General features: G+C 47.3%; 1 protein-coding gene across 1 annotated transcript in view; it reads right to left on the minus strand.

The window, feature by feature from the left end:
• The window catches only part of TIGAR (TP53 induced glycolysis regulatory phosphatase), a 23,847-nt gene extending 15,002 nt beyond the window's left edge, over positions 1–8,845 (minus strand). The window contains exons 1-2 of the mRNA XM_019544205.1: positions 8,750–8,845; positions 4,036–4,073 (exon numbers count right to left, since the gene is read on the minus strand). Coding sequence (XP_019399750.1) covers positions 4,036–4,073; positions 8,750–8,781 — 70 coding nt within the window. The 5' untranslated portion in view covers positions 8,782–8,845. The remainder of the gene's footprint in view (positions 1–4,035; positions 4,074–8,749) is intronic.
• Between the last annotated feature and the right edge of the window lie 14,533 nt (positions 8,846–23,378).

Consider the following 23,378-nt stretch of genomic DNA (forward strand, 5'->3'; position numbering starts at 1 on the left):
AACTCCCCTCTCCCTGGGGTCCCGGTCCCTTAGGGCCTCACTGACAAGCCTCCTGAACTTGTTAAAGTCGGCTTTCCTGAAGTCAAGGACTTCAGCGTTGCTGACTGACTTGCCAGCTTCATGGCGGATGGTGAAGGTGATCAGCTCATGGTTGCTGTCACCCAGCTTCCCATTGATAACTAGGTCACCAATTAGGTCATCCCCAGTTGCCAGTACCAGGTTGAGCAGCGCTTTACCTCTTGTTGGCCCATAGACTTCTTGAGTCAGGTAGAGGTCATCCACGCACAACAGCAAGCTTTGCAATCACTCAGATTTTGCTGAATGATCCTCCCACAAGATGTCCGGGTAATTGAAGTCACCCATAACAACCATGGACCTGGAGCATGTGGCCTCAGTCAGTTCCTGGGCGAACTCCTTGTCAAGCTCAGGACTTTGGGTGGGAGGTCTGTAGTAGACTCCCACCATTGTGTCCCCTGTGCCATGTTCCCCATAGATTTTAACCTAGAGTGTCTCCAGTCGTCCACCCTGGTCGCCAACGTCAGCTTGCAGGGATGCGTAGCTTTCCCTAACATAGAGGGCTACACCCCCACCCCTTTTATCTACTTGATCCCTCCTGTACAAGGTATAGCCATCTATACCCGTGGTCCAGTCATGGGTGGAGTCCCACCAGGTCTCTGTTATCCCTATGACGTCATAATTATTTACATTAAGCAGGAGGACGAGCTCCTCCTGCTCATTCCCCAAGCTCCTGGCATTTGTGTACAGGCAGGCAAGTGTCCCCTTGGGGACTCTTGCCTTGCCCACAGATTGTACCACGGCTGGGGCAGGGGTGGGCTCCCTTAAGTGCCTTGGCCTGTTGGCTTTGCAAGGGCTGCTCAGCAGGCCAGCAGTGGCAGTAGTCCCCCCATCCCTCAGCGGGCTTAGTTTAAAGCCTGGTGGAGCAGGTCAGCCAGTCTGACTGAGAAGAGCCTCCTCCCCTGGGGAGAGAGGTGGAGGCCATCTCTTCCCAGCAGCTCACTGCCTTTCTCACCAATGAGTGGGCTGTGGTCAGGGAAGCAAAAGCCTTCCCAATGACACCAGTGCTGCAGTCTTTGGTTCACTACCTGGATCCTCCCCTCCCTCCTCAACCTGTATCCCGAGACTGGGAGGATCGATGAGAACACCACCTGTGCCCCCAGACCCTTTAGCCCTGGTCCCAAATCTCTGTAGTGCCTCATGACCCAGCTGGGAGCGCTCTGCGCTGTGTCATTGGTGCCCACATGAATAAGGAGCATGGGATAGTGGTCTGGAGTTGCCTAGGGATCTTCTCCGCAATGTCTTGGATGCAGACCCCTGGGAAGCAGCAGACTTCCCAGTCTAAGGGGTCAGGGCGGCAGATTACCCCCTCAGTTCCCCTCAGGATGGAGTCTCCCACAACAAACACTTTACATTTTGTCTTGGGGAGAGCAGAGGCGGTAGCTGCAGTTGAGCCTGTGATGCCTGTGGGAGCTGGCAACTCAGCAGGCTCTGCTGGAGCAGCAAGAGGTGCGTACCTGTTGCTAAGGTCCGGCAGGACAGGGGCCTTGGTGCAGCGGGCCTTAGGGCCCTTGACCACCTTGGTCCACGCCCCTGACTGGACAGAATGAGAGGTCCCGGAGTCCTCCCTTGTCCTGGAGGGAGACCCTCTGCCTCCCAAGGGAGAAAGGCATAGCAGTAGGAGTCAATCTCCTGCTCGCAGTCCCTGATGGCATGCAGTATCTGGACTGTGGCCTGGAGCTCCTGCAGCTGGTGCGCCAGAGACCCCAGTAGGGAGCAGACCCCCCACAAGGGAAGGTAGACATGCTCCCAGGCCCAGAGCTTGAAAAAGGGACAGGCAGCCCCCGCAGCTGAGAGCCGGGGGCTCCGTCTGTGTGGAGCCTGGAACCATAGGCTCCGTCTAGGTGGCCGTCTCTGAGGTGCCAGAGAGGAGGGCTGCAGACCCCGAGGGGACCCTCGGGGAGCAGCGCATGCCCATCCATGACATGCTGCTGGTGGGCTGGCTATGGCTAGGACTATCTACCTTGGGGGGCTCACAGGCGGGGCCTCAGGCCCTCCCGTGCACCCTCCCATGCGAACTCCACGCTAACTCACGTGCCGGCAAATAAACGTGCCTGTTCGCGTGGCTCCCTGGGGGGCTGGGCAAAATAGGGGCCTGGCTCTTACTCAGCTGCCTCCTCCCACTTTCTAGGGGTTAACCCCCTCCCACCATGGGCCCCGCTTACCTCCAGCTGTGCTGGGGGACGGCAGGGGGCTCTGTGGCTGCTGGGGAGGTCTCTGGGGGGCTTCGGGGGAGCGGGAGCACAGCAGGCTTTCACCCACGCATCTCTCGCCGCTCCCAGAGCCTAACTGCTGCTCTCGGAGCCTAACCCCAGTTTTAAAACTTTTAAAACTTTTCTTTCTAGAAGTACATACATACAGCAGGAGTAGTAATACCCAATTCCAATCAGATAACCTTAAAAAGGCAGAGCTACCATTATGTGAAAGCAAATTAAAGCTGATCATGTACGGGATTTTTCAGTGTATGTAGCATTAAATAGTGGACATTTAAACCACAGCTGACAACAACTTCACATGCAATTGCGAATACTCTGCACTTCTATAAATAGAGACCCCAATATCTCAGGTTGTACACCTGCACAAACACAAAATAAGTAGATATTGGTGTAAAGAGACTTGTCCAGAGCTTTGGGACAGAAGTAGGCATAGGATCCAATTTTCTAAGAGAGGCTTCCTTGATCACAAGGCCATCCTCTCTCTTTCTGCACTTGTCCATCTCACTCATTATATACCTCCCACTGTCTACAACAACCCCATCCAACTTTTCATTCCAGTTTTCCCCTCCTCCCCAGTTCTTCTCTAGCCAGCAACACTCCCCTTATCTGAGTCTTGGTTTCCCCTATAACAAATCCCATTCCTGGTTCTTTCCCAGTCAGTTCTAGTCTTCAAGATACTAGTCACTCTGGTTCCTCATCTGATCTCAGAATTCTCCACTATCTTTGTATACTTCTTGTCCCAATCTACCCCCTCTGCTGAAGTTTTCCCCACCCCTGGTTTTCTTCTCTTTCCAGTCAGGCCACTTCCACTTTCACTACGCCAGCACAGGGAACACTGAGAGCAGAGACTCTCCTGCTTTCATTTTCAGTGCTATAGCAGCCTGTGGGAAAAGTCCTGTCCAACAAGTTCAATAGAGATGGAATATTCTTAGAATTTAGCTGCCAGCTACTATCAAGCTTCTACAAAGCATGTGATGTGATTTTTCAAGTCTGGAACCATGGTCAGTGTTGCCTGTGGAAAAAAAATCCTAACACCAAAGTCACATCTCCCTGCCAAATTCTAAGCCATGCCCCAGGCATAGAGGCTAAAGCTTCAGAGAAAAAAAAAATTTTTTTTATATATAAACAAAACACGTCACATTTTGCTGAAATACTTCCTGAGAAACAGTTCAACTGGACCTCCAGTAGTATTAAGAAAAAAAAAAAGCCTGAGGCAATCAGGCAATCATCCAGTACAGCAAACCAGTATGAACAGCTCAAGTTTGGCTATGTTAGAATCTACAGAATACATAGTCTTATAAGGAAGTACAAGGCATCCCGAAACTGTGGATGTTGCTACTAGCTCCTCCTATAATTAAGTAGTTTAAACTCCAAGACATGTTGTAACTGAAAAAGACACGTTCTAATGTTCTTGATGGTACCAAAAACTATTCCACTCTGAACTGGACATCTTGTAGGCATAAGCCCCCCCCCCCCCCCAAAAAAAAAAACAAACAAAACTAGCATGGGACAGGCAGGCATCCAGCGTGGAAAACCATTACAAACAAACACTAACGTTTTAAAGTCTGTATAAGTTAAAGCTACACTCCTAGCCTAGGTAAGGATTCTTATTATGAGCATTCTTTGATAAAAAAGGGAAAGTGCTGATAATAGTTCAGCAATTAACTATAGGACATCTTATCATGCAGAGGAATGTAATTTTAAAACTTAGCAAACTAACAGTGAGAGTATGATTGACACTAACCTTGAAGTATCTTGTCTTTGTTGTATCTTGTTTCTCCACTGAAAGACAGAAATGTTTTTGCTTTAGAAGTAAGTCTATACAAGGCTCCAAAGATTCAGCATGGGGGCAAGGCAGCACACAAAAGCAGTAAAAAAAAAAGAAGGTACCAGTTCTGTATACTCTCCTCCGAAATAGAGTATTTCATTCCATTCTGAGTACCGCACTGACAGAAAGAAAAAACTGGAGGAAATTAAAAGACTGACTAAAATAATGCAGACTGATTCATGAGGAAAGATTAAACAGCTACACTTGGCCACCTGACAAGAGGATAAGTAGGGTGAGGAATGGGAAGAGGCTTAAGTCTACAAATAATTAAAAGGTATGAAGATCAAAGTGGGAAAAGAATTAAGAGTGGTACAAGAGGTGGAGGAATATAAATAAAATGAGAAAAAAAATATCAAGGATATATGCCTGGTAGCAGAGCTACAGGCCCCAAAGCCTGGATCACTGGCAGTATGTATTGAGAATAATTTGTGGACAATATTCTTTTTGAACAGAAAGTCTTTTCAATGTACTATTTCTACAGTTCTACCTTTGGATGAATGCTTACTGCAATTTGTGAGTTCGCATCACTGCAATATAGAAGACTTTATTCAAGAGTACAAATAAAGGCCCCAGTGCAGCAAAAACACACCTAAGCTTGGTGACTCCTCACATGAATAAAAGGACATTTTGCTACGTATTTGCAAAATTAAGGCCAAACATATCACTGACTTGCCAAATGAAGAACCACTGGCAATACTATAAAACAGGTTTTCAAACTGATCCACAGAGAGATGGCTGGTCATGACAAGCAGGTTCTTCCCCTTCTATAAATGTCATTAAAAGCCAACTAAAATACAAAATAGTATCTGAGAAAATGATGAACACAGAATTTTAAACACACTCCAAGTCAGTCTAAATCTACCCCCTAAAGCGTACGATAAAGTTCCTAAAGACTATTATGGAATCCAAATATGGCTAATAAAGACTGCTTTAGGAAACCCCACCTTCAGATTTTTCACTTTTCTAAAAAGAAAAAGATTCAGCTTGGCTTATTTTCCAACTGACCTAGAAGTAGGAAAAAAATGATGCCCGAATCACGAAATCAGCAGATTCAGATCATTAAGAATAAATTATAAGATACTGTTTTAGTTGCACAGTGCAGGCATTAAACTCTTAAGCGGAAGGAAAGAAATGAGCAAAGTATTTGTAAAGAATATAATTAATAAATGACTACTGACAACTACCTATGATAATCTAAGTCACAGAAATTTAGGGCCAACATTTACTTTTGGATTCTACGCGCGCGGGCGCACACACACACACATACACGCCAAAAAACTATTCACGGTGTTCAGAAGTCTTCAAGATCCACTGTAACTGAAAGATAAAAGCTAAGGCTATACATTATGACAGTTTCTGATATCAATGCTTGTTTTAATATTACCCAGTACTATCCTTTTCCTAAATGAACACTCTTATCTCTGCCAAAGTCAAGAGTGCTTTTGGCAGGAGGAAGACCTTATGCCCAACTGCTTACAGTCTACAAATAGCCTTAAGTAACTGCACACGCAACAGGGCACTTCAAGCAACATAACAAAACCTACTGATATAATTTGTCATCTGTATTTTGGTAAACCATTCAGATAAAGAAAACTTCAAATGCCTAGTCAGATTTAATTAAGTAGTATATCATGGAAGCAATTTTTTGGATCAGGTCAAGTGTTTCCCAGAGTGTTTACTTCAGTTGTTTCAAGAGACACTGTATAAACAAAAAAATAGTGTTATGCTTTCTTCAAGAGTTAAGTTAAAATACTCTAAAAGCTGTTTAAAACTACCACGTGTCAGTTTTGTATATCACAACATTTTACTTCGAGTAGCATGTTGTAAGTTCTGTAGATACTTCTGAATACAGCCATTTCCAGCAGCGTTATATTAAAATTTAAGTGTGTTATAATACAAAACAGAAAAAATTTCAGTGAGAACTGAAAAAGTCTTTAGAATGCAAGCATATACATTTGATTTCCCCAAAGCATTTGGCAAAGGAAAGAACTCCATGGAAGGCATCCCAAACTTTTAGAAGTTGCTCAGAGGAGAAGCCAAAATGCAGCTGTGTGTAAGGTTGCATTGCTGCTTTGCCCTTCTTTTTTTCAGTACATGCCTTTACTTTTAAGGCTGACTTTATGGGTTAAGTGTACAGTTGCAACAATGATTTATGAACCTGGATGACTGGGAAGACCTTATATGATGCTTTCAAACGCAGACTCCCTTGCAAAACTGAAAATTTACTGAAAGATACAGACAGATACTCTATTTTATGGTAGCTGCCCAAGGCAATCAGGCCTTATAATTTTGTGAGTCTGAATACATTCTGGTGCTATTCTGGAAAGAAGATGGGCCAAAGCCCAGCAAGTAGAACTATGTCTTCCCCCTCCCTCACCCGGTGATGGGGGCCTATAAGGGCACATCACTGATTTCTTGCGACAACTCAAAGACAAATCAGAGATGGGAATGAGGGTGGGGACACTGAGCAGAGCACACCACACACGGCTCACAGGGTCCGGACTCAAGGCAGTCAGGCTTCCAGCAAGCATTAGCATCACCATCAGCTGGGCAAAGCTGTGGGAGAGTGAGTGAAGAGCCAACTAAGAAACAGAGGTCTCCAACTGCGTGAGCTAAAGGTGTTGATGTGGTTTCATACTCCTCTCTGTGCACTGCCATGTTACAAAAGCAAGACCTATGCTAAGCTCTGGGCAACTGTATGCTTCATTCTGTTTTAAGCGCGTAACTCAGTCACCGTCCTGCCAGGCTGGGAGGCAGGGGAAAGGAGGATGAGAAGTTCTGCACCTCTGAGGAGACGAGCACAACTCCTCCCCTGGGCCCCAGCTGCTTCTAGCCTGGCAGGGAGATGAATTCCCTCTACAGCCAAGGGCTTCTAGCCCTTTGGAGCACCAGATGCTGGGGGCTCCCACAAAAGCCTGTGGGCTCCTGCTGGATGTGGCAAGGCCAGAATGGTGATATTTGTGGGGTCTGACGGCCACAGCTCATCATGTCACCCTGGGCTTCATTAATTTAAATTTAAAAATAAATACATAATTGTATAATTTAATTTGACATTTTTTTAATTTAAACATTTCATTTGATTCTGAAGACTTCTTTAAGGGCTCCAATAAAAGCCTGTGGGCTCCTGTTGCACGTTGCAATGCCAGAATCATGAGATCCACAGGGTCTGATCAGCGCAGCTCTTCACACCACCCTGGGCTTCATTCATTTATTTTTGTTTTCATTTAAAAAATTTAAATTATTTTTTATATAATTTGACATTTTTTAATTTAAACATTTAATTTCATTCTGGAGACTTCTTTAAGAAACCTGCCCCAGAGGAGGGAGCCCAGAGCTTCCCGAAGTACCGGCCGGTTCCTTTTTGGGTTCTGAGCCATGCCCATGGGGCCTGGGCTAAAGACAGAGCCACAAGACAGCACTGCCAGGTCTTAAATATGAAATTATCATATTGGAAGGTCAAAGTTATTGTATTTGTACATTGAAAAATATACACTAACTATGCAAATAAGTAGTCTTATTTACTTATATTGCTCACTGTAGGTCTCTAGTGAGTGAGAACAGGGTCAAGTTGAAGCATTTCTTTATTTCGAGGCAAGCACTCACAAAAAAGTACTGACAGGCCTCTTATGGGCTAAGATTGAGCATAGGAAGCATCTGAAATCCCAGATGATGGAGGATGCTTGTCTGTAGTATCTTAGGGCAGCAGTTCTCAACCTTTTTTGTACCCAGACCCATTTGTAAACATCAATGGACAGTCCCCACCCAGTGTCCCCCACCACCAGGCCCCCAGTGTGTGGGGCAGGGGCTGGGTGTGTGGGCATGGAGGGCTGCAAGCCAGAGTTTCCTACTTTTTTTCCTTTAAGGGAAAGTCCATGTTTCAAGTTTGTTCGCAACTCTTTCACAGATTCTTGTGACCCAAAAACACTGCCTTAGAGCATCCAAATCCCAAGACCTCCTAGCTTGGACCTGCATGTGAAGTGCTTGCCAACAGATCTGGGAGCACCTGCAGGCCCAGGTGGGAGGCTGGGATAGAGGATGCTCGCTGGCCGGCTGTAGCACCACACGCCGGGTTTAAAATGACCGAGCTCTGCCTGCTCAATCCGTGCGGTTTTGGGGCCCATTAAGTCCTGCTCAATTGATCCAACTTGGCTGTTTTGACCTGGAACACAAGATATATTAATTTAAAAAACCCCAAACCCATTCAGGCTGACACTGCATCAATGAGCTGCCGTTTTTCAGTTGGTCTAATAAAAGGTATCACCTCCGAACCGAGGGTTTTAAGAGTTTCGCATTTCTCTTATCCGTGTTCCACGCTGTTATTGATCATACAAGGGCTGAAATGCTCGCACACACGCGCTAACGGCCGGGCACTTGGCAGAAGCCACTCAGCGCCGCCTCCCGTCACCCCGCTTCAACTTGGGGCAAAGGGCAACACAGCGGCCGCAGCGGCCACCTCACGCCCCGCCCCCTATTTCCCCTCGAGGCGGCACAGAGGGCGGGGCCAGGGGCGGCTCCACACCGGGGCCGAGGGTGGGGGGGCCACAGAGGGACGCGCGAGGGCGGGGGTGGGGCGAGAAGGTAGGGGGGGGGAAGGGTGCCGCCACTGTCACCGCCGCCCGCCCGCACTCACTGCCGGACGAGGGTCAGCGCGAACCGAGCCATGACGTCGCCACCTCCCGCGTGTGCGCACGCATCCAGCTTCCTTTCCCACCAGAGTGCCCTACAGTGCCGTGCCCCTTTCGATGACGTCAGCGCCGCCTCCAGCGACTGCTGCCTGGCGCCACGAGGAGCCCGGCTCGGACTGCACACGCGCGCCAGTCCGCCCCCATCCTCCCCCTCCGCCAGCTGGGGCGGAGGTAGTGGGCGATGCTCGGCCTTGAGCCGCGCTGTGTGTAGCGATCGGAACGGGTAGCAGGGCTTCTTCCCCCCGCCCCACCCGCAGCCTGCACGTTTAAAAGCGCTTCGGTCATGTCTTTCTCCCCTCAAAAAAGCGCCCCCACTCATTTGCACGTGTTAAGCCCCGTGCCCCGGACTTGTGGAAGCTCCTGCAGCCACATCCAGCCCTTCATATCTTTTGCGCGGGAAACAGCTGTCACCTGCTTGGGGCCACGTGCTTCTTGTCCCTCCCGGTCCAATAAAAGACATCACATCTACCCAAAGAAGCTTGCCTGCCTGCCTACGTCCTTAGATCGACAGGGTTACAACCAAAAACCTGCTCCCCCGCGGGAGCTAGTCCCGGAGCCTGTGGAAGCAGTTTGGATGGGGATGAGGGGAAAGATGGCTCCTGCCAACTGGCAGCCCTGGCAGAGAGAGCAGTGATTGGACCCACTTTCCTCCCTCAGCCTCTCTCAGGCATAAAAACTACGTTTTTCTTGAGGCTACACCAGATGTTGGAAACGTGCCTGGGGTTTTTGTGTCTCCAAAAGGGTGATCAGCCTCCCAAAATATGAGTCACCCCCCAAAAATTGTGGGACTGGCTTAAAAATTAGTAGTAGTTTTTCAAATAGTTCATTCACAGCCCTTTTTCCTTGGTTTATTTTTAGAGGAGACCTTAGCATGCATGTTATCCCCACTCCAAGCTCTTCTTCACACTGAGGAGAGAATTTATTTTTTTTCATAAACAAAACTAAGGGTAGCTTATATGATGACAATATCTGGGGCTTTAATACATATACCACGACAGGAGAACTTAGCAGTGGGGCAAAGAGGGTATCACGATCAATTTAAGCAAGCAAGTGAAACTTGAACATGTTTGGGGCCTGACCCTTCTTTCTGTGTGGAAAATTCACAGGGCTGTCATAAGAAGATCTAGATATTGAACATTTACAGAGTAAGGCCAGTGTATTTGAAGTAAAACTGACAAAAAAATTGACATTCAAGACCATGAGCTAAATTAACTCTACTACTCTACTTTCTCCCCCAGGAGTTGTCCCATTGAGTCAGTGCTGAAGTTTATGTGGGAGGACACTGCTGCTGGGCCAGAGGAAGTACAAAAATGAAGCAAAGAAACAAAATAAATTACTGCTGACTGTATAAAATACCTTTTTACTGTTCATGTAAGCATGTACATCAATGTTGGAGCATGTCCGTATACTGCATCCAACTGGAGGGCCTAGTGGCAACGTGGTGCAGCTACTGGTGGTAGGGTAGCGCCTATAAAATACCACAATGTTGCAACCTCCAGAGTAAGGTGAGTACACGGCACCTCAAAACCCTAGCCCCCACTGCCTTGTGGATACTCGTTGCTTGGAGAAAGGCTAAGTGACATCACCCTGACAAAAACATGCTCTCGCTGAGGCAGTCAGCAGCAGTTCTTATTTTTTGCTCTCTGGCAGAAGCTACAACCATTGAAACAATTAATATTTGGACTCAGTCTGAGAATCTCTGCCAGCGCAATTTATTAAGGTGCTGAAATGATTCACTTTTAAGGAAGCTAATGATTAAAATTTGGTCATGTGATAACTAATCAATAGAGGGGAATTATGATAACAGTTGCTATGTATATGAAATGTATATAAAATAAGAAAAGACATAGGAAATTGCTTAGGGTATTTAAGATGAATATCTGGGACATTTTGTAAGCTATGAACTATATTAGTCTGTATAGGAAAGTAGTGGATTTTAAAATCACTGGTCCACTGGGCAAAGCAATAGAACATAAGACAAGGAATCATCTTCCATCTCTACCAGAGGCTGGACTACATGAGATCTTATAGCTCTTCTGTAAAGTTTATGCTTCATTCACTAATAGAAATTATTTTTTAACTTAGATGGGAAAGACTTATGCTTTAGACTGAAAGCAGTAGTGCAATAATGGATGGGCAAATGGGGCACAAGCCCCAGGCACTGCTGAAGGGGAGGTGATGCCAGAATGCAGCTTGAAGGGAGCCTCACCCTCTTTCTTTCCTCCCCCCACAGCCTGTACCTTTCCTGCTTTGAAAATGGTGAAAGCAGATAAGTGGTGTCAGTGTATGGTGAAGGAGCAGTCACTGCTGTGGGGATGGGAAGGTATCACCCCCTTTTTGTCACTGAGAACCCACATACATGGTAGCAGAGAAAGAAGGAGACAGTCTTTCCCGCCCCCCACTCCTTGCCCCACTGCAGTGAACCTCTGACTGCTCCTCCACCGTACACCATCACTATTTATGGGCTGTTCCTGGAGCCAGAGCCAGGTCAGGGAAGCTGCAGGTACAAGGGAGTACAGCATTGCCCATCACTAACTTGAGAAATTATTTTTGGAGACTCCTCCTTAGATTGCTCCTGCAGCTGTAAAGCTGAGGGCGAGCGAAACCGGGTAGCATCTGAGCCTCAAGTCTCTGGACTTGGGCCTGCATGTAGGATGCCTGCCAAATGATTTGGAAACATCTGAAGCCCCAGGTGGGGGTGGAGGATGTTTGCTGGTAGTAGGGCCACATAAGGTTCTTGAACGACTCATGGATTTGGAATTGATTTGGCTGATTTGGCTTGGAACACGAAAAATTTTAGTTAAAAAAACCCCATTAGGTAGCCTAGAGGTGCTTCTTCATTTTTAAAAGTAATTTAATTTAAAACTGTTGTGTGTTAAAACAAAAAAGGAAACAAAAAATCCCCAACTTTCCCTATTTTGATAGTGTCACTTTTAAACACAAATGAAATATTTACCAGTGCAGTAGCTCTGGGTATTTTCCTTTTCATCTTCAGATAGCTTAACAATATCACTGCCTGTAGGTAGTGCCTTCCATCCATGGATTTCAGATCATTTTGACAGCAATCATGAATGAAGTATGTTTTATCACTGTCATTTTCAAAAGGAGAAATTAATGAGCAAGCCATCCTCCAAAATGAGTCTGTGTCAGGTGACCTAGCGCTAATCTTTCGCACTGTATCACAGTTAAACATAGTTCTTTCTTGCCATAATGATGGAACCCAGCTGTGTTTTTAGCTCTGTCAAAACAGCAAAGAAGAAATGTTTTAACTGTACCAGAGTCAACAATTTTGTAATGGCATCTTCTGACACTGTAATGGAGTGTCACTGCAATGGAGGTCACTGCAATGGAGGTAGGCACAGAGAAGTTTTAGGAGACTTTTGCTCAAGGTCATAAAGTCCAAAGGCTGAGAACAGCACTCATATCACTTGACTTGACATTCCACGATTTAGCTGCTACACAATATTTCTTCCCAATTTCTTTTCCTTGCTCATGCCTCTTTTTCTTCTTGTGGGTATGTTTTTTCCTGAAATATTTATTTTCTTTTCCTATTTTCAAGTCTTGATATCTTTGCCTGTATCTGTCTGTATTGCTTTATCTCTGGTGGTGCTACCATTCATTTTATGTCAGTCCTTCCTCCCTTTACTTCTGTTACTTTTAATGGACATGATGAAATACATGTCTACATAGCAGGTGGGTATATCCACAAATCTAGCAAAAAAATCTAGTAAAAATGAGTAAACGTTTGGAGGAAAATTTAATTAAAGATCCATACTGAAATTTTTTTTGGCTGAAATTAAACGTTTTCAATTAAAAAAAATCTGTTAACTCAAAATTTGGTTATATTTTTAGCTCAAATTGAGAATTGGTTAATAAAGTCATCATCATTATAGGTGGAGTACATATTGCTGTTATTGTACAATGTTGGCAAACAAGGAGGAAATAGTTTAATGTCCTTGAAGCAGCACATATTAAGGTCACAATGCCAACTTTTTCAATATTTCCTAGAAAACAACTGCAATTTAAGCATCTAATTTTGGTTCCAAATCTTCTTTGGAAATACAGCATCCCAGGAGGAATGCTGTATTAAATTTTTATTGAGTTCTATTTTTCTTCCTTAAAATTCTTTTTGAAGATCTGTTAGCATGGGATTTTCAAACTGTTTCATAGTTGGAACAAAAAAAAATTTGATGCAGAGATTGCCTGATGGACAGATCTTTCTTGTGCAACTGTAGATCATGGCTGTATAATCTTTTTGGCATCCTTTCGGCAGCTACCCTAATTGCCTTATTGGAAAAGTAATATTAGGAAAGGCTTTAATTATTGTTAACTGGTTTTAGCATCAGGAAATGGAGTAGAGGCCGCAGATTGTCTACCCAGCTGACCACAAACCCACCAGTGATCCACAGAATACTGTTCGAGAACCTCCCCACTAACACAAAATTAAGGACCATGCAAGTCACAGTTGTAAAGATTTTGGAAGATGGGAAAATTCATGTGGATTACAAGGTGAGTGAGAAGGTTCAGTTAAGGGTTTCACCTTTGTAAATTACATAAAAATTCAGGGGTATTTATTGTAGTTTGGAGAAGAGCATCTGTACTTTTGAAACATAAGGCAAGGTAGGGTGGCGCTTAAAGACCCGGGGTGGGCCTGTCTCAGGGACATGCAGGAGTGGATTGTGAGTCTGTCCCAGGCACTGACTCCACAATCCCAGCTCTGACCCCAGCCCTGTCTACCTATCCTGGTCCTAGATGCCCCTCTCCACCCGCCCACGACCCCATCTCATCTGCCCAGCTTAGCATGCCCTGCCCACAGAGGTCCTGGGTGGGTATCCATGGAGACCCCACCCGCCTGCTCCATCTGACCCCCCAGTGGTGGGCGTGGGGCAGATGGGCCAGGTTGCCTGGACCATGGAGTCGGGTCCGGTGGCGGCAGTGACACTGGCAGTGACAGCCAGAAAGAGCTGCTGCTGTGGCTTCTGGGTTGCTGTGCCACCCTAGCCTGGCTGTGCGTTTGGGGGCTGTGGGACTGGCTACATGGACCACGGCCCAGGCTGCCCCACACTCCCAGGCTGGGAAGGGCCTAGGGCCTCCCTGCAGGCCAGATAAAAATCACTTGGTAGACTTGGTATGGTCCATGGACCATATTTTGCCCACCCCCGTTACAAACTAATGGTTCTCAAACCTTTTTTAGACTTGAGGTACCCCTTGATAGCTTTGAAGCACCCTCTGGAAAATTCCAGCTCTTAGAAAACTACTCTTTTGTTTGACTGAAGAAAAATAATAGAACAATTCTTCTGTTGCATAGAGCTCAGGAAACCCACAGCAGGTCAGAACAGTTTTAACAGTATAGATTCCCATTTGAAATCTCTGGATTTATCTTGTCAAACATGTTTGTGCACCTAACAGTGCTAACATTGTGTTGCACCCCACAACACCCTTGAGAGGATCTTAAAGCACCCTGGGATGCCATGGCACCCTGATTGATAACCACGGTTATACACTAACTTGCTCTGCTCTCTGCCTAATTTAAGACTTAACACCATTACCTCTCTCCTTTGAAACCGAGTTACGTTATTGCCACCTAGTGGTTCATAGTGGATATACAATGAACATAATTATGGTTTTAACTGTGTAACCCTAGCCAAGGTGCTGCCTGCAGCCATAGCGTCGGTCAACCTCCCACCCCCTAAGGTTCTTGGTGGAGTGCTTTCTTGTGGTTTCCTCACACATTTGAGTACATACAATCTAACTATTTACACAGTTTATTATTACAAAACAATCAATATATGAATGAGGTTAATAGCAGAACAGGATATCAATAATCTAATTGCCAAAGGCAGGTATCAATGAACTAAAACACTCTATAAAAATTGAATCAAAGACACCCTCAGTACAACTCCTCAATTTAAACCTTGAGACTCCAGTGAATTTCAGCAGGAGCACACAGGGTTAACACAAACATCAACTCTCCTTCACACTGGCAGCACAATAACCCTGGCTGGTGCTGCTGCTTCAGAAAATCCTGCTCTCTGCTGGAGCCTGCATGGGGAAGAGACGCTTTCCTCTGCTCCAGCTGTCTGTGGTATCTGCAAAGAAACACACACTGTCCCCTTTCCCCAAAAGCACCTTTCTCCAATTCCCAGACACGGCCCCTTGTCCTAATAATTGAAACAACCCTGGGTTTACCACCCACCTAGCCCCAGGCTGTTTCTCAGCTAACTGTCCCCAGAGCCTTCCCAGATCAACATCCTGCCCTCCTAGGCAAGTCTACCTTATCACCCTTTTTACTCCACTCAGCTCCCTCTGCCTCATAGAGGGGAAAAAGGATACCAGGTTATCTTCTCCCCATCTCTAAGAGCAGGTTCACTTCACAGACAGGCTGCAGGGTGGCTACTCCATGAGCTCTGTGGTCCCAGGGCTCCTTCCTTTCTTGAGCCTGGCCGAGTCCCAGGTGATGTGTTTCCTCCCCTCTCCTGCCTCGGGAGCCAGTCAAAAACATGTATATGCTCTTGCAAGCAACAACTTTCTGCAAACTTTCCCTCTCTGCCTTTGTAGGGATCCTGAGCCCTGCTGCAAATCCAGCAGCAGCTGTTACAACTGTATTACCCAGGTGGGCAATTTATCTAAATTACACATAGGGGTTATTGGTTCCCCATTCCTTGTCAAACAATTCCACTGTTATTATCACTTATGAATTATAATTCTATTGTGATTAGGAAAAAGTATGTTTCATTGTGTAGCTTCAGCTACATACATTTAAAACAGTTGTTTTTCAGAACACCCAATCCTCCCTTTGAAAACAGCATAGATGTAAAGATGTTCAGAAAAGTGAAAGAATAACTTTTCCAATAATACAGTGGGAGTACAAGGTATATACAGTATAATAAAGTTCCTGTGAAAGTCTTGAGGGACCCCCAAAGCCTTTAGGTAAATCAAATTTCACTTAACTTGACCATCTCATAAATTGAATAAATATGAGCAAGAATAAAACTATTATAAGGTGGATAGGCAATCGGCTCAATAGCTGCAAACAGAGTAATTATAAATGGATCCATGTCAGAATGACAGGAAGTTTCAAGTAGAGTACCACAAGGGTCTATCCTGGGCCCAGGACTGTTCAATGGGTTTGTTAATGATTTGGATGCTGGAAGAGCTTGCTTCTGGAGCAAATCTGCAGATGACATGACTGGGGAGGTTTGTGAACACATTAGAGGATAGGAGGGCAATTCAAAAGGAGCTCGGCAAGCTGGAAAGCTGGGTTGGAACTAACAGGATTAAGTTCAGTGTTGACAAATGTAAGGTGTTACACCTTAGGAAGAATAATAAAAAAAAGGCAAATACAAAATGGATGACACCTGGCTGGATGCCAGCACTATGGAGAAGGATCTGGGAGTCTTGGTACATAACAGACTCAATATGAGCCTGTAACACAGGGATTGGCAAAATGATGGATCTGGCTGGTGGCTGGACTCCATTTTCCAGTAGCCCCTGCTTGCATCACTTCAGCCTGTTTCCATGGAGACCACAGGAGCAGCAGTGCAGGGCCAGGTTTCCATGGAGACCGGCTCCAGCTGTGGTGGCAGGACAGGTGCCTGGGTGGGGAGCTGCTCTGAGGCCAGGGCTGGGATCTTGCAGTGGTGATAAGTGGTCTGGAGCTGGGGCTGAGCTGCAATCCACTGCCCACACTCCCTAGGCACCCCCTTTCCAGACATGGGGCATGCGGGCAATGGATTGCAGCTTGACCCTGGCTATGGACCATGCTGTCACTGCAGCAAGATCCCAGCCCTGGCCCCAAAGTAGCTCCTTGCCCAGCTGCATGCCCTGCTAGTGCTGCTGGGGCTGGTCTCCATGGAAATCCTGGCCCTGCACTGTCATGGCCCTGCCACTACTGAGATCTCCATGGAAACCGGCTGCAGTGACACAGGCAGCAGCTGCTGGGAAATGGAATCTTCTGTGGGCTTGATCCAGCCCACAGGCTGGACTTTGTCAGTCCCTGATGTAGTGTGATGCACAAAAGGAAAATATGGTTTTGGGATGCATCAATAGAAGCATTAGGTGCAAGGAACAGGAGGTGACAGTGCCTCTACTCAGCACTGGCTAGGCCTCATCTAGAGTATCGTGTGGAGTTTTGGGCTCCACATTTCAAATAGGACATGGAGAAGTTAGAAAGTGTCCAGAGGTGGGTGACAAAAATGATAAAGGGATTGCAAGATAAGTCATATGAGAAAATGTTGAAGGAAAAGAGCTTGCAGAAAAAAAGAAGGAATCAGGAAAAACTTCTTCATGGTTAGAACAACGAGTCAGTGGAATAGATTTCCCCATGGAAGTTGTTAGATCTCCATCATGGGAGATGTTCAAGACGAGATTTGGATAGGCATTGGGCAGGGATCATCTATGCCTATCTTCCACTATGGGTATTTCCGAGGCTTCTGGGCTTTGTTGGTGGCCACATGGGCCAAAAAGGATTTCCCTGCCTCTGCTGCTACATGTGTTGGGTGTGGGGAGGGGTCTGCCTTCCTCAGAAGTGTTGGTTGTTGGCTGCAGCCAAGGCTGGGGAGTTTGACTGGGGTATATTAACACTTCTGCTGGCACTTAAACTCAGAGGAGATTCCCACTCAGGGTCAGACCAATTGCCATATTTGGGGTCAGGAAGGAATTTATCCCATGGTTGGATGGTACAGGCTGTGCAGGCTTTTACTTTCCTTGGTAACAGGGGAGCTTGGATCTCTCAAGCGTATTTTAACTTTTGCAGCAGCAGGACATTGACCACTGTTGTTCCCCCACTTTACCCGTGGCAGATTAGGATGTTATACCTTGTAGTTGTCAGGGTTGACTATCCAATAGGGCCGTGCGAAACTTTGGGTGGTGGTTCAATTCAGAGGAGACTCAGCCCTATTCAGTGGCCGAATCTCCTAATCTGAACTGAATTGGGACCAATTTAAAGGTCTGAATTGATTTGAAGCTCTCCAAATCTTCAGAAAGGATTTGGAGAGCTTTGATGATTCAAACAGCCCCTGGACTCTGAGCTGGTAAGTACTAGGGGTAGGGGAGAGGGGGTTGGGGGAGGGGACCATGGGGAGACCCCTGCCAGCCCCTCCAACTGCTTTTTTTTCTTCACAATCATAAGGCCAAATTGGCTCTGGTTGGTTTGCATGGATCTCCCACTCTCTGTATGGATTTAGAGGGGCAGCTATACCTAGGGGTTCCTTCCTGGAGGACTACTGGAGAGGGGAGGCGAGGGGAGAGGGGAGGAGGTGGCACTTCCAGGCAGGAGTGGACATACAAGAAAAGAGTGGGAGGTCTGGGTGGAGGAGGGGTGAATACACAGATTTCCTTTCCCAACCCTTCTGCACCTGTCAGAGATTCCCCTGGACGTGTGTTACAGTAGGAGCCTTTCCTACATTTCTGCAGGCCTGTCTGATGATTAGGATCTTTCCCACAGGACAGCACATTGCCAAAGAAGTTCCTGTCAGTGAAAATCCAGCAGAACTGTGTTGCAAAGAAATGGGGCTAGAGGTACAGATCTTTGGGTGTAGACATATGTAACAATGGAAACATTTCCAAGTGAAGCATATTTGGATATGTTTCACAAGGGAAATGTTTCAGCCAGGGGACACGTCTGCCTCTGGCTGAAAGTTTTCAAATGATGCTGCAGTAACTTGTGGCTAGGGGAGAGCAGGAAAGGAAAGGTTGAAGAGTGAGTGGGGAGGGGAAAAGAGTAGCGGGGGAGCGGATGGGGGCAGAAAGGAGCTTGCCAGCCAAGTGGAGCAGTAGAGGAGATTGGGGCTGGAAGGTCTGGCTTTGGAGGTGACACCCTCCCCCCACCTCTGCCCCAAGGAGACATCCTCAGTGCATGGCAACCCTGGCTGAAACCTGTAAAAACTGCTGTGCAGCCTAGTTGGGCTGCACACAGGTTTTTTACTCATGGATACACATGGGGAGCCCAGGATACAGGTTCCCTGTGCTCTGCAATGAGCAAAAACTCCGCAGGTGCAGGGTCTAATATTCCCAGCAGGGGAAGTCCTTTGCGTCTTCCTGCTGGGAGCCTCCAATTCCCCATGCCTGGCAGACCAGCCAGAGCCACTGAGTGCAGTCAGTTGATTGTTCCTGCAGTAGGGACTACACTGGGGCTAGTTCCAGACCTTGGTTCACTTCCTGGTCCCAAGTGACACTCAGCTATCAGGCACCTGGCTTTCAGCTTGCTGGTGCAGATGAAGCCCAGGACCATGATCCCAGGCTCCCCTTGCATCGGCAAGTTGGGTGTGTTTGGGATCTAATCCCCAATCCCCAAATTGCATATCCTGCCATGCATGTATGTCATAACATGAGGCACAATTGTTGGGATCATGGCTCAGATCTCATTACACCATTAACTGAACACCTGCCAGAATCTTAAGTTATGTAAAACATGTAAAGATTAAGGAATAAAAGCCATATCTGGGAAATCCTAGGCCAGTGCAACCAAACTACAAGGTTCTCTCTCCTTCTGGATCTCCTTGGTGTGGCAATGATCTCTACATAGACTTTGGAGATGCCCCCCCCCCCCAACACTGCAGTGTAAATAATTTGTCAAGTATTGTGTAAGGCAGTAATTTGTCAAGACTCGTTGGGGGTAGGGGAAGATGAGGGTGGAAGAAGCCTTGGACCACTAAACCTAGTGTCACCCACAAAAACAGCCCAGCCTAGACCAACAACAAGCAGAACAAATACCCAGGTAAGCAACAGGGGCCCCGGCAGTACTGAGATTAGGGGGCCAGGGCACACATCTTCAGGAGGCCTCAAATGCCTCTATACAAACGCTCATAGTGTGGGGAACAAGCAGGAGGAACTTACCTTCCTGCTAGCTGACACCAGCCCAGACATAGTGGGGCTCACAGAAACGTGATGGGACCCAACGCATGACTGGACAGTGAATTTGAAGGGCTATAGGCTATACAGGAGGGACAAAACAGGGAGGAAAAGTGGGGGTGTGGTGTTGTACATCAAGGAGGAATACACATCCTCCACAAGTAGCACAAGGTCAGAGGAGGGGCACACTGAAGTGCTCTGGGTTAGCATACAAGGCAGTCAAGGTGAAAGGGACTTAATAGTGGGGGGGTCTACTACAGACCACCCAATTAAGAGGAAGAGCTAGACTAGGAATTCTTAAGTCACCTCATGGAAGTAGTTAGGTCAAAGGACATGGTCATCATGGGTGACCTGAACTTTCTAGACATCTGCTGGGAAGAGCAGACAGCCAGGTCTGGCCGCTTACGTAGGTTCCTAGCCGAGATACAGGACCTCCATCTAACCCAGGAGGTGCACAGCCCCACCAGGGGAGATGCCTTGTTGGACCTGGTCCTGGCCACAGGCGATGACTTGGTGAGGAGTCTGCGAGTGCTTGACCACCTGGGCAACAGCAATCATCACCTGCTGGAATTCACCATCCAGCGCAAGGTGGCAAAGGCATGCAGTAAGGCAGGAGCCCTGGACTTCAGGAGGGCAGACTTCAATGAGGTAAGGAGAATAATCGGGGAGGCTCTGAGGTCCCAGAGGGGAGAGGATTCGGGTGTTCAGGAAGAGTGGTCGTTCCTTAAGGAGATGATCCTCTAAGCCCAAAGGGAGGTAATCCCAACATGGATCAAAGGGGGCAAGAGGGCGCAAAAACCCCCATGGCTCACCAAAAGCATCCAGGAATGTCTCCTAGCTGAAAAGGAGGTGTACACCCAATGGAAGGGAGGGGCCATCACCAGGAAGGACTATATTGTGGTTGCTTGGGGCTGTAGGGGGGCGGTCAGGAAGGCCAAGGTGGAGATAGAACTGGGATTAGCTACCTGGATCAAAGACACCAAGAAGTCCTTTTTAAATACATAGGGGGTAAAAAGAAGGTACCGGGTAACATGGGGCCTCTGCAAGACACGCTAAGAAATCTGGTCGCCACATCCAATGACAAAGCTAACCTATTTAACAATTTCTTTGCCTCCATTTTTCTGAGCAGGGACCGGGTCACCCCCCCCAACAGGACCCCCGTAGGCCCCAGGGAAGGTGACCCCAGCCCTACGGTCAGTGAGGATCGAGTTAGGGAACTTCTGGAGGGACTAGACATATTTAAATCAACTGGTCCTGATGATCTCCAGCCCAGAGTGCTGAGGGAATTAGCAGCGGTCATTGTGGCACCCCTGGCATGGCCTTATGAGCACTCGTGGTGCTCTGGTGCAGTGACAAAGCACTGGAAAAGGGCCAATGTAGTTTCCATTTTCAAAAAAGGGAAGAAGGAGGACCCAGGAAACTATAGGCCAGTTAGTCTTGCCTTGATCCTGGGTAAGCTTTTTGAGAGAATTATTTTGGCACATGTCCACGAGGGGCCAGCAGGGGAGATTATGCTTAGGGGCAACCGACATGGGTTCATTAGAGGCAGGTCCTGTCAGACCAACTTGGTGGCCTTCTACAACCAGGTCACAAAATCCTTAGACACAGGTGTAGCAGTGGATGTAGTATTTCTGGACTTTAGGAAGGCCTTCGACACTACCTCTCATCCCGTTTTCATTAAAAAACTAGGGGATTGTGGCGTTGACACCTACAGAGTCAAATGAGTCACTAACTGGCTGGAGGGCTGCACCCAGCGAGTGGTGGTGGATGGGTCTTATTTGACTTGGAGGAATGTGGGCAGTGGTGTCCCCCAGGGCTCAGTCCTTGGGCCCGCACTATTCAACATCTTCATCAGCGACTTGCACGAGGGGGTAAAAAGCACCTTGTTCAAATTCGCAGACAACACTAAGATGTGGGGGGATGTGGGCACACTAGAAGGGAGGAATAGGTTGGAACTGAACCTAGCCAGGTTACAGGGGTGGGCAGACGAGACTAGGATGGGATTCAACACCGACAAGTGCAAGCTGCTGCACCTGGGGAGGAAGAAGCAGCACCATACCTACAGGCTGGGGAATTCCCTTCTCGTCAGTGCAGAGGCAAAAAAAAATCTTGGAGTCATTATTGATGCCAAAATGAACATGGGCTGGCAGTGTGGGGATGCGGTCAGGAAGGCCAACTGCACCTTGTCACGTATCCACAGATGCATCTCAAGCAGGTCCAAGGAGGTGATTCTCCCCCTCTATGTGGCACTGATCAGGCTGTAGCTGGAGTACTGCATCCAGTTCTGGGCGCCGCACTTCAGGAGGGATGTGGACAACATGGAGAGGGTCCAGAGGAGGGCCACTCGCATGATCAGGGGGCAGCAGGGCAGGCCCTACGAGGAGAGGCTACAGGACCTGAACCTGTTCAGCCTCCACAAGAGAAGGCTGAGGGGGGATCTAGTGGCCTGTTACAAACTACCCAGAGGGGACCAGCAGGCATAGGGGAAGTCCCTATTCCTCCATGCACTACCAGGAGTGACTAGGAATAACGGTCACAAGCTGGTAGAGGGTAGATTTAGGCTAGATATCAGGAGGCACTACTTCACTGTCAGGGCGGGTGGGATCTGGAACCAATTTCCAAGTGAAGTGGTGCTGGCTCCTACCCTGGGGGTCTTTAAGAGGAGGCTAGATGAACACCTTGCTGGGGTTGTTTGACTCTAGTACTTTTTTCTGCCATGGTGGGGGGTTGGACTAGATGATTTGCTCAGGTCCCTTCTGACCCTACCATCTATGAAACTGTAAGTCTGAAAGAATGTGAGACAATGGTAATTTTTGTAGGTTTCTAGATGGTTTGAAAAACATAATAGAGAAGATAAAGAATTCTGTCTCTGTGAAATTCTATATTATTGAGAAGATTCTGCAGATACTCATATAGCTTCTGTAGGATGTATTAAATCAACATTCTCAGAGTTTTACCCCTATTAAATACTATTGGACCTTCCCATTAGAAAAATATATCAGAATTTGTCTATATATATATATTTGTCCAAATGAGTTACTATTTAAAGTAGGGCTGTTCTCCTGTAGGGTATAGTTTAATACAGGGCCACATTTTACATTCATCCTTGTATGGTTTGCCTAGATAAAGTGCTATGCTGTGCAGAAATAAGTTCTGAATGGGCGCGTCCAGACGAGTGTGTATGTGTCACTTGCCCTGTCTCAAACCTCTTTGAGGTGGGGCAAGAGGCATGTGTGGAAACAAAAAAATGTTCTACACACTGCAAGTTTGCAACACAGGGAGAAAATTGGTCCCCTGGTTATCCAAGGGTCTAAAAAACTGCTTAGCAGAAGAGCGGAGCAAGGCATGGTTCCAGACCGTGCCAAGGAGTCAGCCCTCCAAAAGAGATGCTCTGGTGTCGGTTCTCCTGCTGCCTCCAGCCCCCGGCACTGTCCAAGGTAAGGTGGAGTGGTTCATTGGTGTGGGTGGGTGAGCGGTGGCAGGGGGATGTGGTGGAGTTTGGGGAGTGGTGGGGGGATGTCCCCAGGGCTGCGGCAGGTATGGACCTGGCCTAGCCCTGTGTGGCTTGTTAGTCTGGCTTTGCAATGGAGCAGGTTACAGGGCTTCGGGAGGCACGCACAGGACCCATGCCTCCTGGAGCTGTGAGACCTGGTCCAGTGCAAAGCCATACTATCAAGCCACATGGGGCTAGCCCAGGGCCTGCCATGTGCTACCCTCCCCCCC

Source organism: Crocodylus porosus, unplaced genomic scaffold (genome assembly GCF_001723895.1).
Source record: "Crocodylus porosus isolate Cpor-Errol unplaced genomic scaffold, CroPor_comp1, whole genome shotgun sequence".
In the NCBI taxonomy this organism is placed as follows: domain Eukaryota; kingdom Metazoa; phylum Chordata; order Crocodylia; family Crocodylidae; genus Crocodylus; species Crocodylus porosus.